The sequence below is a fragment of the Halictus rubicundus genome, chromosome 13 (genome assembly GCF_050948215.1).
Source record: "Halictus rubicundus isolate RS-2024b chromosome 13, iyHalRubi1_principal, whole genome shotgun sequence".
NCBI classification, from domain to species: Eukaryota; Metazoa; Arthropoda; class Insecta; order Hymenoptera; family Halictidae; genus Halictus; species Halictus rubicundus.
The window spans coordinates 3,823,472-3,842,790 of NC_135161.1; the positions used below are offsets into that span (position 1 = coordinate 3,823,472).

Genomic DNA, 19,319 nt, shown 5'->3' on the forward strand with positions numbered 1-19,319 from the left:
ATACAGGAGTAGACCAATCACCCAATGTATTTGTTTGTCTCACCACAGACGAGGTATAGAAGTAGACCAATCACCCAATGTAGTTCTTTGTCTCACGTCCGCGGGGCTCTAGAGCCCCCTTACTATTTTTGTGTCACATCCCACCGTATCGGTCGGGACTAATATTGTGGAACTAATATTACAGACGAGATGTAGGAATAGGCCAATTCAGTCATCTCATCTTATGCTGTTTCGTGTCGCACGAAATAAAATACCGTGAGAATGTTCATGGTATAAAAGTTATTCTGTACCTTGAATTCTGTTACCTACCTTTTCTAAGAAATTAGGTGGCAACATGGTCAAAGGAGCGCTTGTCGACATCATTACCAAAAGAAATTGTTATAAACATTAATCAGCCAGAAATAACAAATTTATCAATAATCACTATCACGGCGATCGAGATCTACCAAAATTAACTGGGGTGGGAGAGTTGAGCACCACGTACTGCGCAGCTGAACTCGGCGGCCGCGCTCAGTCAGTCAGTCGAGGTGCGCACTCAGAAGGGAGCGGAAGTGCTGCGGAACCAGAAGGCCGAAGGACCTTGGAGCTGCCTTTTTTTTTTATCGTGAGGAAATGTTTTATACATACCCCGACTCCCTGGGGGAAGCCGGGGTTATGTGGGACTCTCCCCCCGAGACGAACCCCCGGAGACTACCCACTAAAACCTCACGCCCACCTAAGCTAAAGGGGAGGTGCCTGGATCAGGCGAGTACTGAACAGGACACCTCCCAGCTATCATCATACCCCGGGGGAGGGGTTAACCTCCCCCACTGCCTACGCTATAAGACCCCGGGCGGAGGGACCCGCCCGGTGTCCCCATCCCTGGAGCCTTCGAATTGGGCTTCCCGAGCCCCAGCTCGGTCCACCCACAGCTCCCGGAGTCTTTGTGCCCCGCTCGGAGCCGGTATCCCGAAGGAACCAGCCCCGGCCGAGGCAAGAAGACGCCGCCACCGGAAGGAAGGGCCGTCGGAGGCGCGATCCGGCACGCCCCGACCCTTCCTCACCCAGTACCAATCGGGGAGGGACGGACCGACACCCCCCTACACCGGGAAACTAACCCGGGGGGTGTCGGCCTATCACGGGGGGAGCTATGCTCCCCCCGGGGGCCCGGGTCAGCTCACGCCCCGGGCCCCCAAGTTCGCCGCCCCCAATGGTGGGGGCATAACAGGGCCAACCCCATTCCGCCCCCCACCACCGGGGGCACATGTTGACGCGGGGGAGACCCCCGTGCCCTCCCAGCCGTCGCCGCCCCCCTCCTGGGGGGCACACGTCGGCGCGGGGGTCGCCCCCACGCCCAAATACTCCTCGCGGAGCCCGGGTCTCTCTCCCGGGCCCGCTCGGCGGCCTCCTTCTGCTTAATAACATCATCGAAGAAGGAGGCCACCGCCTTTCACGACCTCACGCTGTCGACCATGTGGTCGACCACGGTCGACAGCGAGAGGTCCCACCCTTCCACCGTAGCCCTAAGGACACGGCGCGGCTCAGCCCAAGCTGGGCACTCCTCCAGAGTGTGCCGCGCCGTGTCCACATCTTCGCCGCAGTGGTGGCACTGCGCAGTCGGCTCCCGCCCTATTCTGTGCAGGTACTCTCCGAAGCAACCGTGGCCGGAGAGCACCTGCGTGAGGTGGAAGGTCAACCTTCCCCGCCTCCTGCACCATATATAAAATATAGGCAGGAGGGCCCGGACAATCGGACGTGTGGAGGTCGCCAACAGCGCCCTCCACTCCGAAAAAGCTTCCGTCCGGGCCTGGCGATTCTGGCCCTCGAGCTCCAACTCCTCCTCGCGCGTGAGTTCCACCCTCGGCGAGCGGCGGAAGGAGCGGGCGATATGGTATAGCTTCGCCCGCTCCGTCGCCACAATATGGCAGGATGGAACCACGGCGAGGAGTCCCGCCGCCTCGGTGGAGATGGTGCGGTACCCCCGTATGACCCGCAAGGCCAGCCGCCGCCGCACTCTTTCTAAGAGCTTGCGGCTGGGCGTGCTGGCCTCGAGCGAGCGGTGCCATACGGGGGCCCCATACAGGGCTATAGACCGCACCACCTCCACATAGAGGCGGCGTACTTTCAAATCCGGCCCCCCGACATTCGGCAGCAGCCGCGCCAATGCGGCTGCCGTCCTCTCTAGTCGGGGGGCGAGGAGCCCGAAGTGTCCATCGAATCGCCAGCGGCCGTCTATGACCAGGCCCAGGTACCTCATCCTGGGCCCGATCGCGACGGAGGTTTCAGCGACGCGAATCCGGAGATCTTGACCACGGGGTAGCCGCCACACCCGAGACGAACCTTGGAGCTGCCTTGGCCCACCTTGACCACCCCGGCCCACTCTTGCCTACCTTCCAGTTGACCAAGGATCCTCCAGAGCTTCACTGGACATTACTGGCCGATCTTGGTATACCTTTAGCTAGCTTAAGGTGGACCAACGGTCATTTAAAATTTCCCTGGTCCACCTTAAGCTAGCTCGGGGTGGGCTTCTTGGAGACGGCGAGGTCCTTGGAAGCTGTCATCGCTCACCTTGATCAACTTTCAGCAGCTCTTTGTAAGTAACAATTCAAATATACACTTTCTGTTTTGGAATTCGTGTTCATTCAACGAATGCGGTCAATTATTATTTCTGTGTTTTTAATTCGAATATGCGTCGGGACTTTTCAAAAATTTCTCTCCTTGAAATTATATTATATTTTATTTTTTACATAAAATTGGTATTCCTCCGATCGGAGGTCATCCGATCGGGTGCGTCCCGTGGGTGAGTACGGGTATTGGCGAACCCGGGGTGACCCGAAGCGCCATTTCAGTAGTTTGAAGTTCTGACTTCAACTACTCTTGTTGAATTCTTGTCGGTTAGGCCGCACTCGCGTGAGGTGTTAGCTTGGCTCTCGTGAGCTGGTGTTAGGTTGGCTCTCGTGAGCTGGTTAGATTCGCACTCTTGTGCGTGTTAGGTAGGCCGTACTCGTGTACGGGGTTTAGAGTTGTATTTCGTCGTTTCTTAATGTTAACGTTTCGTCTTCTTTTCATCGTTTCCTTCTATTTTTGTACCTCTATGGAATTGTGACTAATTATGATTTGTCTGCTTCCGCTGGAGTACGACAGCTCATCATCTTTGTCATCGACGGAGGACAACATATCGACCGAAGACGTCAGCAATATCGACAACGAACAAAGACGTCAACAACATAGTGTCTAATTATTGTTAGTCTGTTTCAGCTGAAATCCAACAGCTGAGCATCTTGGTCGTCGAACGAAGAGACTACATCAAACAACGCATCGACGAAGACATCGAAATAATTGTAAGTTAGAATTAGTTTAATTCTTAAGATCGTCGTTGTAAATATGTCGAGTAACTATTGCCCTAACATCACTTTGCTCGACTCGATCGTTAATTCGATCTTGCTTGCAAGTTTTGAACCGGTCCACGTTGCGAGATTCGGCGTGGATGCACTGAGAAATGATGGTCAGGGAGCAGTACTCGCCAGGTAGAACCCTTCCTTCGTAAAATGTCTGCCTAAGTCATGTCAACGCTGGCGTGGCTCGCGCCGGGAGCAGGGGTTTCATTCTCCATAAGTCTCTTCGTCGCCTTGTCGCGTCAGCATTGCTCGTGGCGGCTAGTTGGGGTTAGGTTGATGTACCAAAAGGTGGAGGCGTTTCTGTTCATCATTCTCCGTGTGGAGCGTCGGGTATCGTATACTGGTCGGCAGAAAGCTCTGCAAACATTGTACGCGTCACGTCACTCTCGAACCAGAGCCTTCTGCTCTGGTTCGGTTTTGTTTCTCTCTTTGAAAGAATCAGAGCCTTCTGCCTGATTCGTTTTTGATACCTTTTGCCCCGCAATAATTACTCGACATACGCTAAATGGAAAAGTGAACTTTTCTTTTTGTGGAAAACTAATCTCATCCATTTAGCGATCTGCGAAATTTAGTTTATAAGATTGTACATCGTCGTTGTAAGAAAGGGAGTCAGAAGGAAGCGTATTGAATTCCTTCTGGCATCCTTTCGGGTCTCTTGTGCAGCAACCTCCTCGTGGTGAGACCTGGGCAATTGCTATTATTCTCTATTTGTAAGAGCTTCTAGTATCTTACAAATAGAGAATAATATCGAGCTAATAGCTGCACATAATTTACAAATTTGCGATAACATTGTAAAATAGAATTTAAGACTTGGTAATTATAAAAACTTGTACATTTCGTTGAATTGTGTTTGAATTTACTTTAGATTAGCTCGGGACGGGCCAAGGAGCCTGCAATGCTTTCCTTGTTTAACCTGGAACCACCTTCACCTTCTTGGTATGCTCCTTTCATTATTAACCGAAACACACATTTTTTGTTTCGGATTACCTTGTCATTCAATGAACATCATCAACTTTTTTCTGGATTTCTAATTGAAGTTTGCTTCTGAACTTTTCAAAAGTTCCTTTTCTTAAAATTGATATTTTTTGCTTAAAATTGGTATTCCTCCGATCGGAGGCCCCCCAGGGGCTCACTCACGGGTGGGGCCCGTGGGTGAGTACGGGTATTTGCGAACCCGGGGCACCCCTAGCTTATAGGTCGTTGCGTCCCAATTTTGCTACATTTATTTTTGATTAGGCTTTTTCGTTTTTCGAATTGAAATTTACTTCTGAACTTTCAAAAGTTCCTATTATAAAATTGATATATGTGGTTTAAAAGCCATATTCCTCTGAACGGAGGTCCCTCCATTTATTATAGGTATATGGTCTAAGCTTCTCGTGGATCTAGTAGCAACATTTATCGTTCGTCAGCGTAGAGGGCGTAAGAAATCTAGTTGTTGTTAACGATGTCGGTATTTCAGATCGTGAGTCACGAAATCCCATATAGTGATTGGTTTACTCTTATACCTCGTCTGTGCTGAAACCCCGGACGTGAGCACTCTCATTTCCTCTCTATTATAATCACCAAGAACAAAAAAAAAAGAATGTCGGAGAATGTAACATTTGGTAATAATCGATATGGTTACGTGATGATTCGCCTTCTCACCGACGAAAATTTCCTCAGTAGCCTTCTGCACCGACAAGATACCGTCGGTGGCTCTTTGTTTCTTAATCCAGCTACAATATATCTTAGAGGGCGTTAGAGAACACCGTATTATTCGAGTTACACAATCTCCCGTAATGCTGGCAGTCTTTAACAGTATATTGTCGGTGCCTCCAGTGATTCATACTGAGGAATATCTCCCATCTCCCCGGTCGGTCATGCAGCGACTTCCTTCAAAGCGGGGAGTTCTCTCCAATCGGTTATTCTTTTTTTTAGGAAAAGCATTTCTTCGCTACTTTTACAGTATGAACCATAGCGTTTTCGTGTTGGAAAATGAATTTATCTTCAACAACACTCGTAGCATATGTGTTTATTTATTCATTCTATATTTATTCTATTTCGACAATATCTCGTTAACTATTAGGTTTAGGACATATGAAGGTCAGTGCATTTTTACAGAGAATTTAGTACTCTATTGATGCATGATATAAATGGTAGGTTATTTCATTTAAAGAAATCAAGGTGACCTTGAACCTCCGACCCACCTCCACCCATATAAATGATGTTTGCATCACAACATTTCTTCCTACTATACCATGCAAATTTTGTACATATCATTCTTTCATATTACTACAAATAACAGAAATATTCAAGGTGGTCAACTTTAGTGGACCACCCTGCATATTCGTCTACCTTATGAATAGATAGCAAGATTTTGTGCAAAATAAATATTTTCCAATTCGATTGTAAGAAATCGTGGTATAATTAGACGAGAATGTACTCTTTTTTTCAATAGTTTCAATAAGACGAAAATAGTGTAACAACATTTTTAAATTGTTCTAACGTCTTTACAGTTTTACTGTTTAGTCGTCCATTATTTTGCCATAAATGCATAAAATTTTCAGTTCATTTATAAACACGCCCTTGGCATAAATCTATTACATTCAGATCATAAAATGAAAAAGTGAAGGGAGTAGTTACGTTTTTACGAAAAGTTTTACAATAAAAAATGAATTATTCAAACAATATTAGACACAAAAGTGCCAAACAGCATTTGGCTAACTAGTTAGTTCATCAGTGTAGGTGGCACACTTAGTTGAATCACTCTGTATATGTAAAGAGTTACAGTAACGATTTCTGCAAAAAAAAGCGATTTCATTCATCTCGCTACACTAGATTTTCCCGCCTAAAAGTCGAATATGTCGAAAATGTTTGCTGAAAATGTGAGCATACGTATCTGAATTCCTTTACTTTTAGAACTTGTCGCATTCTTCATAATGTAATTCTACCGTTTTTTTTTTAATAGTAGTGACACGCTAGTCATCTTTCAATTATGTGAATACTTAATTAGAAAAGGAAAAAATTATTCACAATTGAAGAATATTTAATTGAAAAATATTTCATAGATGGAATATTGCTTAATGTAAGGTCTCATCCTGTTATCCATTGTTATCAATGTAGAACATAATACTTGAAAACAAATTGTGTTTTCCATGTGAACAATTCCACGAAAATAATTGTGACAGCCTTTGTACCGTAGTTACCATGTAGTAATTAATTAATAGGATGGAGTTAATCGTGTCATCATCTGGTAATGATAATGATTCGGAATTCCATAAAAGTCAATACTCAATAAATCAAAATCTTCAAATCCGAATATGTAACACATATATATTTATGTCGATGTTGGTTATGAACGATCAAAGCAATCATTGATGATATTATAACAATTTACTATTAAAGAGAACATATGTATGTAGGTTGTGTATAAATATATATGCATACATCGGGAAGTACTTTTATAAGCCGCGCATAAATACTAATCCCTCCGGGTAGGAGGGTTTCTTAATATAGAACTACTAAAAATAATTATTGTTTTCTTCCTTAGTATCAGTTTACTATCTTTTTTACCTATTTATGTCACCCATTCTCTATGTTGCCATAACCTATGGAATTTAGGACACAGTTTTCACTAACTGTTTAACTAATTTTTATACAATTTTTGCCAAGTGTAAAAATGAACGACACTCGACCTATAAATGAGACAATTTAATAGCAATGCCATAAAACAGTTTTATACATCGTTTCTGTGTATCGCAAACAATTTTTATAAAATTGTCATAACGAGTGCAATAAAAAATTTAGTGTTATCTAGAAGAAAATGTTTAGTTTTATATTGGGGGGGGGGGGGAAGAATTTTCTTGTTAATTTAAAAAATATAACGAGTGGACTGCTAATATTTGATGTTACAGTCCTGGAAATTGAACGATGCATTTTATATGTGCCGATGTTTTCTGTTCTCGAATATCGGACAGTTATTTATGGTAACCAAGCACTTTGAACATTGGTGTGCGCGCGCACATATGTGTATACACAGGCACCGGAAATTCTCGCGAAGTATACGAATTAGTAATCAAAATTTTTCTGTGACAAGTTTCAAGTCGGTACCCCTACCACAAGGGTAGTTACAGGCTGAGCACGGTTTAATGAATTATGGTCTATTTCTTCTGTTTTGCTCAACAAAAAATTATTAAAAAATTTATGAACATTCTACCTAATAGCACACATGACAAGTGAATTATTTCAAATTGATTTTTAAAAACATCTGGAAGCATAAAATTTCCGATTTTATATTGGAGTTTTAAGATTACCACGTTTATATTATCATGTTAGTCGTGTCTCATCGTGATTATTACCGTGTATTTTTTGAGATTTTTCGGATCATGCGAACATGTTTAAAACAATTGGAAATCTCCAGAAATTCTAAAAAAATGCATATTTCGCAGTGAAGTTTCGTAGATACCAGTTTTATAAAAATTCAGTAATGAGATATTGTTGAAACCATTGTTCTTAATTTTTTTCAGAATTTCTTATAAATTGCATCATCGATCAAAAAAGAAAAATTGAGATCGATTTTTTCGATGCCTCTTCACCATTTTGTAGATGTCTTATGTAATATTAAAATACTTTATTTGGCTACACTGTCACTTCGAGGAAGCCCTGATAGATTATTCAGTTGTATTATATTTACAGCAGACCGAATTAGAGGATCAGATAATCAGGATAAGAGAGAGAGCTAGTCGGTTAAGTCGGGATAAAAGAATTTGTTCGTGGTTGCACGTTGAAACGCGGAAAATTCGAAGAGCACAGATTATCGGTAGGCATTCTCTTCCGGGGTACCCTTGACTCATATTTTCGTGAGTAAGAAGCCTATGGTTACTGTGAAAAAGGGCCGCAGCGACGAGACGTCGTCGGTCGTACAATCCTGAGCAAACTGTTTTAGTCGAAACATCGAAAGGGTTGCTATTTTGAGGTGGCTCGCACTAAATATGGTCAGATAGGCGTTGGCGTTGTACCCGGGCAAGACACCCCTGCTCAAGCACCGGCCCTGTAGTGGGGGAGATCTACCAAAGTTACTTAGACAAGTTCACCTCTATGACTTGGACAGTTGGTTCGTCGTGACCATCTCGTACCATCCTCTTACAAACCAACTGTAGACATGGTAAGTAGGTGCCGCGTGTACCGCGACGCCATTGTGACTTTCGTTTGAAGCATACAATACGATCATATCGCGGAATATTGCGAGAAATATTCGTCGAATGTCTTGTAAAAAAAAAAAGAAAAGAAAAGAAATACCAGTGAAATGCTGCGAAAACGAGAAATCGAGAATGTTCGATATCGAATACATACTTGTGACTAGTGGTGGAAAGATTACGCACGGGCCTAAGATTCTTAACGACTCGATGAAACGCGGTAAACTGTGCCCCAAACTGAGTGATGAATCCGTCAGAGTGCAAACTTGCACCAGGAACGTCGGGAATTGTGTTTAGGGAGTGAAAAACAGTGCTCTTCGTTAGATTCATAGTTGAACATTATGGTTGCGTCTATCAGTGAATCCCATTCTTTGCGCGCATTACGTTTCTTGAAATCCTGGCTTTCCTTACAATTGCGGTCTGAACACGTTCGCACTCTCAGCTTTTCGGTCCTGACTTAATGGAAATTTTATTTTTCGTTCGAAGTTTCATGTAGTTTCTTTTTTTTTTTTATTAAAATTCATGTTTTCAAATATGTTCCAGCGTATCCTATTAATCGTACAAAAATACAATACTATTGAGTTTTCGGTGAAATAATCTGCCTTCTTGATTCGCGGATGATGGTGCCCAGGTCCAATTGCTCTTCAGACTTCGCGTAACATTCTAATCTGAAAAGATCAACTTAACCTGTAATTTATTTGTATCAAGTTCAAGGAACAAGGAAGTTCAAGTTTTGGAACAAGCACGACGAGGCATTTTCTCATCTTAATGGACTTGGGCTGCGTCTCCTACGATGTTTTCAAAAAACATTCGTCCCGTAAAAGTGAAATTATGTCACCTCTCCCGAGTTTCTGTCCGTTGTTTTCACCCCTCGCAAAGATGTAACTTCATTTATGCGGTAAAAAGAAATTATGTCATCAAAAACTTGAAAAATGAAGTTTGCGTAGTGTACAATTTTCAAAAGGGGGGGGGGGGCAGGCTAGTGTTTTGAGTTCTAATATCGAGTCAGCTTTGCGGAAACGTTTGCACGTTACTTCAAACAAAATGAAAAAAAACTGGAATGTTACTCGTTTGTTGTAACTATAAAAATGATTATCAAGCGTTTTACTATTAGCATTAAATATTCTTAACGCATAGACATTGAAAGGAATAAGTAAATCATCAATATGTTCCAATAAATTGATAACGAATAAAGTAGTTTTAGCTAATATGTGCTATATATAATGTATGCTATATATTGGAGGGTTACATTGGGCAAACGTAATCGTAGCCTAATCGTTTACTCTGTATACTAGCGGTTTGCGAGATCGTCGCGCATATCGCGAAAATAAGAAAATTACGTAACTGTAGTAACTCGAGAGGCGGCTACGAGTAAAACGGTCTATATATGTCTTGGCTTCTTTTCAGTCACGGGTGATAGAAAGATTCTATTATTAGTCCTTATGAGTAACGCCTTCCAAATTTTCCTCGACGATGCTTACGTTAACTCGGCATTACCGGAATATTAGATAATTGTTATGTCACGACATTATTATTTAACTGTTACATCTACAAAAGCTTTTTCCTGTACAATTTGATATTCAAACGTACAAACAGATTTCATTAATTACGTATACAATTTCCTTAAGTTAAAAATATCTTTTTCTTTTTATTTTTATTGTATTATAAACATTTTATATCAAGAGTTTTGTATTTTATAATGATGGACGAGGTTTTCACGCCTGCGTATGTAGATACGTAATTAATCTTAATTTTGGTGGTAAAGTTAAGTTTGTTGTCAATTTCAATGTGCTATACCGAATTGCAAACTATTACCTCAGTTATTTAAAATGAATAACTTCGATATCTGTAATTGTCTCTCTGGAAGTTTGAATTGGGATAAGCAGTGGTTGAACAGTAATATTTCTACAAGTTATATAAGTACAATTATGAATATATTAATATATTATATATATAAATAGAAACATTATTTTTTAATTTAAATACATAAGTAAATTAAGAGTGTTATAAACGGATACATTAAATAAAATTTATGTAATTTATTATAACTTTTGCGTGATAATTCATTCTATATAAATTGCTTTCATTTTTCTTCCCCATAGTTGAAAGTTCTTTGTCATATGTGAAAAATATATTTTTATTTAGATAAATATATTAACTAAATCTACTTACTTTTCTTTTATTACGCATTTAAACAAAGTTATTTTTCTGTTCAATATATACATATTCATTTTCCAATAACTGTTCTAACAATGAGGTAATAATTTGACGTATTAATCTAGAACCTCGCAAAGCTTTATAAACAGAAAATTAGAGATTTTCTGCATTAAAGTGTGGTCGTTTAAGATCGTGTAGAGAAATAGCGTATCTCGATTTGAAAAATAATCTACGAAAAAGGAAAAATATGGAAATGCGCTTCTAGATCTAAAGCAGAGCAGTTCCCAAAGTTTTACCCAAATTGTAAATTCCAAAATATATGTCGGGCTACAAAAAAAAAAAAAAGAAAAAACTAACGGCATAGGATAACAGACAATAAAAAAATGTATGGTGTAAGTAGGTAGAATTGAATAGGAAGTGATTTTTGTTTATTATTGACGCCACGGTAACGGGAATGAATCCAGTCTGACGTCAATCTTAGCTCGATTAGAGCTTAATTAGAGCCAACTAATTTCCTATTCCATTATTATTTTCTCGCATAACACCTCCTTTTAGGTTTTATTATGAACTTTCTGCGAATTTTATCCAAATACGCTGTGTCGTCGAAATCGAATAATACTATCCAACGAAAAGCAATCGTTAACGTCAAAGACGCCATAGACGCATTCGGTATACATAATCAGTCATTGTCAGTGATATGAGTAACGCAGGTTAAGTATCCAGAGCACTGTTGATTTAATGAAAAGAAAATTGGAATAGTAGAGAAGTTTTTTAATAGTTTTCAAATACTCATTTTCATATCGTAATACAAGAATCAATATCAGAAGAAAATTTTTATACTTCTACCCACTCGGAATTTGTTATGTAACAAACAAAGAAAATTTATATTTATTAACTTACATCAGTTCACGAACTCCATACATTTTTAGCATACTAGGATTTAAATAAACATATTTGCTGTAAACACATGTGATTCACTTGTGTCTATTAAAGTAGAGGCCTCTTTAAGAACTTTTTTCTGGAACGTTAGAGATTTAATAAAAATAGTGTCTGCTCGATAATTGTACAAAACACGGGTCTGGCCAGGGACAATTGTCGGCTAGAAGATACTATTCTTTGATCCACTGCCGGACGTAGAAAAGAACAGCGAACAATTATGTTCTGGGACAATTATAGGCCATATATTTGGAGTAGAGAGTGTAGTCTTTTGGTACGCCATTACATATATGGTGTTTAATAATGTTTAATACTTTCTTTAGATTGAAAACTAGACTTACGAAACGCTAAACGTGGCTATTTTACATTACTTTATAAAAATAACGAGAATGTGTCCATTTTGTAGTATAATTCCTCATAGATGTATTTTTACAATCTCAATAATCTTAAACTGAACATACTAGAACGCGTCCGGTAAATCTAGTGTTAAAATAAAAGTTCAGTGTTCATTATACAGATACAACACGTTTGCAGAACTAATATTAGGATAACAAATTGATTTGAGTGTTCAAAATGGCTGTCGTTAGAAAATAGAAAATCAAAAATCGGAGATCATAAAAAATTTCTGATTTCTTTTTTTCTGATTTCTGATTTTTTTATTTTGTTAATAAAATGAAAAAATGTTTTACATTGTTAGTTCATTATATTTGGAAGATATTTATTTGAAATGTGGTTGAAATTTCAAGTTAGTAAAACACATAGTTTTAAAAATAAGGGCGTTTAAAAGCAGGGGTTGAAAACGGTTATGATATCGATTCCGGTTCTTGCAACAGTTACCACCGACAACCGAAATGATGTTATAACTGTTATGAGAATATCGGTTCTGGCTTATATCGGTTACGGTTACGGTTCTTGAGAACCGATATTATATCGGTTGAACTATAGGCTGTGAAAGTAGAGGCTTCAAGCTTTAAAACGACTCATTATACTGTTTTTTTTTAATGAAATTATTACAGTTGAAATATTGACAACTTTTCAAGAATCCAAAAATTAATGTTCATATACTTGTCACATCCACTATAAATGAAGCTGTAGTAGATGAAGTGGTAAGAGGTTTAAGATTTGTATTAAAACTCGTAGTCTGTTGATAACCACTTGAAAATCATGTTTATATACTACTTACATTAGTTTTTATAGGTAGGGAAGAGTGTGGGAATTAGGAACACCTTATGAAAACAAAATATTATTGTAGAAAAGTAATATTTTCATTATTGCTTATGGCATATTATGCGTTTACATATTTCTATAATTGACTTTAATAAAATTTTAAACTGAATTCAATTTTTAATGAAAAATAAAACCGTTGGTGTTTGTGATTACTATCGTGGCAACATCCTCTTAACTATCGTGGGGTAATCGCGAACAGAGTATGGGGCAATCACGAACACTACTTATTTCTTAGAATAGTCGCATGAATAGCCTGTAGATGTGTTCTGTCCATCATTGGATTTTTCGTGTGCCCATTCGCTGCATTCGTAGCATATAACGCTCTTTACTGCAGAACATTGTTGATTAATTGAACTTTTTTTTTTAATTTTATTTTATTTTATATTTACGAGTCATTTATCTCGATGTACGTGTATATTATTAATTTCAATCAATTAGATTTCACGCATAAAATTGCATATATAATTAAAACTAAGATTTATTTATTTACTAACAGTAATAGAATAGTTAGATTAGAATACGGTTATTGTTATGTACAGCAGTGGTATTTGTTGAAGAAACAAACAAAACAGCTTTTGAGATCGTGGAAACCCTTTGAGAACACAACGTGACGCAGTTTGAAAACGTCGGGTTACAATTCCTTACCATTCGTGTTCGCAATAATAAATTTTGAATTTTCTTGTAACAATTAGTTTTGAATTCTTTGTCCCTCAATGGATACAATAAGTACAGGTTTCGTGTATTTTATTTCAAAAATAAAGATAATGTAATTTTAACTAATTCGAATTCGAAATCTAACTAATTCGAATTAATAATATACATATGAATTGAGACAAATGATTCATACATATAAAATATAATAAAATTTTTTTAAAATCAAGGCAGTCGAAGAACTTGAACTTGGTCTTCTGCGTGAAAACTTGACACGCTACCACCACGCCACGCCGGCTTTTGTTGTAGCCTTCAAAGAATATTGTATTTCACTGAGCAATGAAATTTTAATCGTCAATATCTCTAAAAATATTAAGTGTCTGTCCCTATAATGGTATATATTCGTAAACTCCTAAACATAGGCGCGGAGAAGATTTCCGCAAAGGAAAAGGTTACTTCAAATGACCCCAGGAACCTCCCCTTTCAATGAAATACAACATTTTTGGGACACCTTCTATAATATTCGTATTCGCGATTACTACACGTCTGTGTTTCCCCCACTCTTCTCTACTATGGAGACGCCTAATTGATTTACCAAACATTTGAAATGTTAGGCGGATAAGGAGAAGAAGAAGAAGACCAAAAAGAAGGAGGAGCCGGCGCCGGCTCCTGCGCCGGAACCTGAACCAGCACCACCTCCACCAGAGGAGAAACCACCAACTGCTACTAGCACGCCGAAGGAATCTGGTTCGACTAGAGCGAGCAGTCGTGGTAGTCGAAAAGCAAAACGCTCTGGATCCAGCGTGTTTTCTATGTTTACTCAGAAACAGGTGGCCGAATTCAAAGAGGTAAGTTCCCGATCATTTCGGTCACATGTAACAGCTATAAAAAGAAAGGTATATGATAATTGAGGTGATTACGTCAGGTGATCCATCCTGTATATCAGGCCTGGGCAACTTCTTCCCCGCCGTCGCTTCACGATCCCCACCACCAGTGTACAGGTTCCCCCACCACTGGAGACTTCATATTACCCTAACGTGCTTATATCTGTCCTGGAAACAGCCTCCTATATTCTAACCCCCGCCCCTTCTCCCACACTCTATACGAGCATGGTGGGTCTCAGGAGTGGGAAGAAGACTCACATGTGGCTCGCGAACCACCAATTGCCCAGGCCTGCTGTATATGTGATATTGTGATTAGAAATTTTATATAATAAAACAATTTGAAAGTTGCAAATATAATATTATAATTTATAATATTACTTTACAGTTTCAATTTCGTAGTATAAAAGTAACCAACTAGTGTTTGTATAAGGGGAAAAGTTGGCTTAAGCTAAGATATAATTTAATGTGCATGTAAATATATCATATACGAATAAAGTAGACACTCTGTTAATTATTATGATCGTGTTTCCAGGCATTCCAACTTATGGATGCAGACAAGGATGGTATAATTGGAAAGAACGACCTCCGTGCGGCTTTCGACCAAGTTGGTCGGCTTGTCACTGACAAGGAACTTGATGATATGCTAAATGAAGTTCCCGTCCCAATCAACTTTACTCAATTAATTAATCTGTTTGCAACCCGCATGTCCGGATCAGGTAACTATCAATTCAACAAGAATTTTCCTGTTATAATACAATCAGTATTATAATTGATGGCACACACTTTAAATCAGAACTTTTTTATAAATGGGCCGAACGGCAAGTTTTTCTACCAAGCTAAATGAATTAGTTTATTAAACATGTAGTAAAATTTTGGAAAAATTACGTTTGGTCAGAATAACGAAAGAAGAAGTATAAGTTGCTGTTTCTAACTTGTATTATTCGGGCTTGTAACGAAAATTTTTAAAAAGTGTTTTGTAGAAACATATAAGTTATATACATGCTGAAAATTGTATCGAAATTGGTCAATTGATCTACGAGTTGTAAAGATTGAATATGGTGAAAATCACAGTTCCTCACGATTTTTATTCTATTATTCGGCGATTTTCATCATTTTTAACCGTTTATAACTCATAAATCAATTGACCAATTTCGCTGAAATTTTTACCACATATATAACTAATGTGAATCTGCAAAATACATTTTTTAAAGTTTCGCCACAAGACCAAATAATAAATTTATAAAAAACAACTTTCTCTATTTCTTTGGTAATTCAGACTAAACCCAATTTTTCCAAAATTTTTATTACGTATAATCTAGTAAACTAATCTATCTAGCTGAGCAGGAAAATTGAAGTCATGTGGTCCATTTCTAAAAATGTTATATTGATTTAAAGTGTGTGCCATCAATTGTGAGACTGCCTGTATACATTTTGAAATGATATTTAGTTTAAAATTTTTTAATATTTAATATTACAGTTACTTCTATCTGTCAACTGTAAACATGTAATATTAATTTCAATTGTCATTTTAGGTACCGATGATGATGAAACAGTAATAGCTGCCTTCACCACCTTTGATGTAGATGGTAAAATTGATGGCGAAAGGTGAGTAACATATTCCATTCGTTCCATAGCATTAACCCCTTGCAATCGAAACCATTTTGACTTCAAACTTACAAATTTTATCGAAACCAGAAATTTCACGTGGCTTAAAACATTTTACAAACAAGAAAAAGTAAAATTAAAGGCATTTACTTGAACCATATTTAAACTTTCAGCAATTTACCAATTACAAACAAATTTAGTAAAGTGAAAATTATTTCGAATTGTAGTACAGTAATTTTGAATGGCGCCTTCGCCGCTTGAGTGCCGATTTGATTGATTTTATCAAATATTGTTATATTGAGTTGAGTGGAAAGTTCGTTACATTTCGTGTCACAAGCTAATGCATCTAGTTTTAAATAATTGTACTTAGTGTGATTTTATTAAAATATGTTACTCCTTTTAGTACGTCTAAATTAGAGTATACATTTATTTACATATGTATGATGACTTAACTTGTACGATCTAAGTCAGAGATATTCTGTTGACAATAATGTCTGATATATTACTCAATTTAAAACCTGAAACGCTAAAAATCAATTACCTGGTTTCAAAATAGAATGTTAAAGGTTCGAAAATAAACGACTCCTTTTCTTATAGATTGAGGCATGCCTTGATGACCTATGGTGACAAATTTACCGCGAAGGAAGTCAACGATGCATACGACAATATGTACATTGACGACAAAGGTTTCATCGATACGCAAAGTCTTATCGCGATGCTGACTGGTACGGGCGATGAAGATGAGGATTAACTTTAAGTGATCTAACATGATACAAACTTCTGTTAAACCTTTAACCATTGAAACAAAGTCTTGCATTAACGCCAGACTCGTGTGATTTGCTTCCAAAGGGTGAAAAGCAGCGATAAAGTAATCACAATCATTCCCTTTCCTTTGCTCTTCACTGGTAGATGTCTTCTTTTCCGAGGGAAATGTTTCAAATAATAAAAGTCCAGTAACAAATGATGAAAGATCACAGAACATTCTCCTGGAGGTAAAACAACGTATCTGCCGATAAACGAGGCTTTGAATATCCACATTATTGTTCGTATAATAAAATTACATAAAAAATTTCTAACAATCGTTTCAATTTGACCTATTCAGGAATATCATCATCAAATACATGGACAAATATATTTTGTGTAGCAATTCCATATTATTTAACGAAACAAACGTTGATACTAGCGACAAACATGTCAGAAGAATTTCAAAAGCATACCTATATCGAATTATCAAGTTTTGATTCATAAGCGAAGAGATAAAGTTTAAGATGTTCGCATGTTTATATCCCTCGCGAGAACTTTGCTATTAAAGACTTAAAAGGATTGTAAATATTTCCGAAAAGAATAAACGGATCAAATTATCGGAACGCGTTTTGGTTATGTCCACTTAAGACATATTCTTTTTTTTTTTAATGTTTCCAAGTGGACGGAACCGTATTAGCCAGTCTGCAATTCGGTAAGGGAATTTCATTTCACCTTTGTGAAATACACTCTCAATATTACCCAGTCAGACAAACCAGGCAATGTCAGAAAGTCAGCAGAGTGTGCTAGACGATGTAGGCAGTGGATTTGAAGCGGGCAGTTGGTACAGCGCCCCCTAACTATCAAATATCTGTTACACCATCTACCGACGATTTCAGTAACTGCAACTCTTGCCAGTTTAGTTACAACGATAGCGACTATTTTTCATTACATTATAGAAAAACAGAAATTTATTCAAATTATAATTAATATATTATAATGTACTATAATTAAAATAGTCGCTTTTAGCAAAACGAGGTATAAGAGTAGACCAATCACCATATGAGGCTTCGTGTCTCACACCAAAATAACTGTGACGGATGTCGATAATGTGAATCTCTATTATAATATTGATTAATTGTAAATTTTGTAAAATAGTTTCGATTACTTTGTTAATATTCATTCGTTTGGTTGCCTACCAACGAATTGCATTTGTATTCATCATGTTGAACCACTGCCAATAAAGTTACCAACAAACATTTAAACATTTCTAACCAATCTTCTTTAGAACTTTGAAAAAAGTTGCATACTTACGATATTCATTCAGCACCATGGTGCAATGGCTGCATCGGCGCCAATCGTTTCCATCCTGGACTTCCTCGTGGCCTTATCGGCGATCAAAAAGGAATGTGCCTGGTATGTTGGCTGCGAAATTATGATAAACCGCACGACGGAATTGCCGATTTGCTCGTTTCGGATTATCCGGCGAGTGCACCAAGTCCACCGAGCGTACGCACCCCGCGGGATGTCATGCCGGGAAGCTCTTCGTGCGAGCATGGCATCGCCGCGGCTTCCGTAAGAGTGCCGTGCGTCGTTTCCGTAAGTGGACGGATGTATCTCCGAACCTGCTGCTGAACGACCTCATGATCGTACGCGAGGAGGACACGTACTGGCGTTTCGGTCAGGTAACCGCAGTCCATCCTGGCTTAGACACCCTCACTCGCGCTGTGACGATACAAACCGTGCTCGGACACATGCAGTGACCGATCGCGAAGCTGGTGTCCCTGCTAACCGGTACCGATGCTTACGACACCGCAGTAACGACAGATATCCCCTAAGCGGTAGCATTTAAGCGTAAACGGTAAGACGCAGCTTGCAAGGCTTAGATTGTAACACGTAACCTTAAGGTGAGTTGTAAGGTACCACAGCGTCTCGATCGGGCCCAGGATGAGGTACCTGGGCCTGGTCATAGACGGCCGCTGGCGATTCGATGGACACTTCGAGCTCCTCGGCCCCCGACTAGAGAGGACGGCAGCCGCATTGGCGCGGCTGCTGCCGAATGTCGGGGGGCCGGATGTGAAAGTACGCCGCCTCTATGTGGAGGTGGTGCGGTCTATAGCCCTGTATGGGGCCCCCGTATGGCACCGCTCGCTCGAGGCCAGCACGCCCAGCCGCAAGCTTTTTGAAAGAGTGCGGCGGCGGCTGGCCTTGCGGGTCATACGGGGGTACCGCACCATCTCCACCGAGGCGGCGGGACTCCTCGCCGTGATTCCACCCTTCACTGTGGTGGCGGCGGAGCGGGCGAAGCTATACCACATCGCCCGCTCCTTCCGCCGCCCGCCGGGGGTGGAACTCACGCGCGAGGAGGAGTTGGAGCTCGAGGGCCAGAATCGCCAGGCCCGGACGGAAAGTTTATCGGAGTGGAGGGCGCTGCTAACGCCCTCCACACGTCCGATTGTCCGGGCCCTCCTGCCCATATTTCATATATGGTGCAGGAGGCGGGGAAGGTTGACCTTCCGCCTCACGCAGGTGCTCTCCGGCCACGGTTGCTTCGGAGAGTACCTGCA

General features: G+C 39.8%; 1 protein-coding gene across 1 annotated transcript; it reads left to right on the plus strand.

Moving 5' to 3' along the window:
* Window positions 1–8,362: 8,362 nt before the first annotated feature.
* Window positions 8,363–17,090, plus strand: Mlc2 (myosin regulatory light chain 2). The gene is made up of 5 exons (XM_076799620.1): window positions 8,363–8,520; window positions 14,137–14,370; window positions 14,939–15,122; window positions 15,939–16,011; window positions 16,609–17,090. Exons 1-5 carry the CDS (start codon window positions 8,518–8,520, stop codon window positions 16,760–16,762), a joined length of 648 nt encoding a protein of 215 aa, XP_076655735.1. The 5' UTR covers window positions 8,363–8,517; the 3' UTR covers window positions 16,763–17,090.
* Window positions 17,091–19,319: the final 2,229 nt, after the last annotated feature.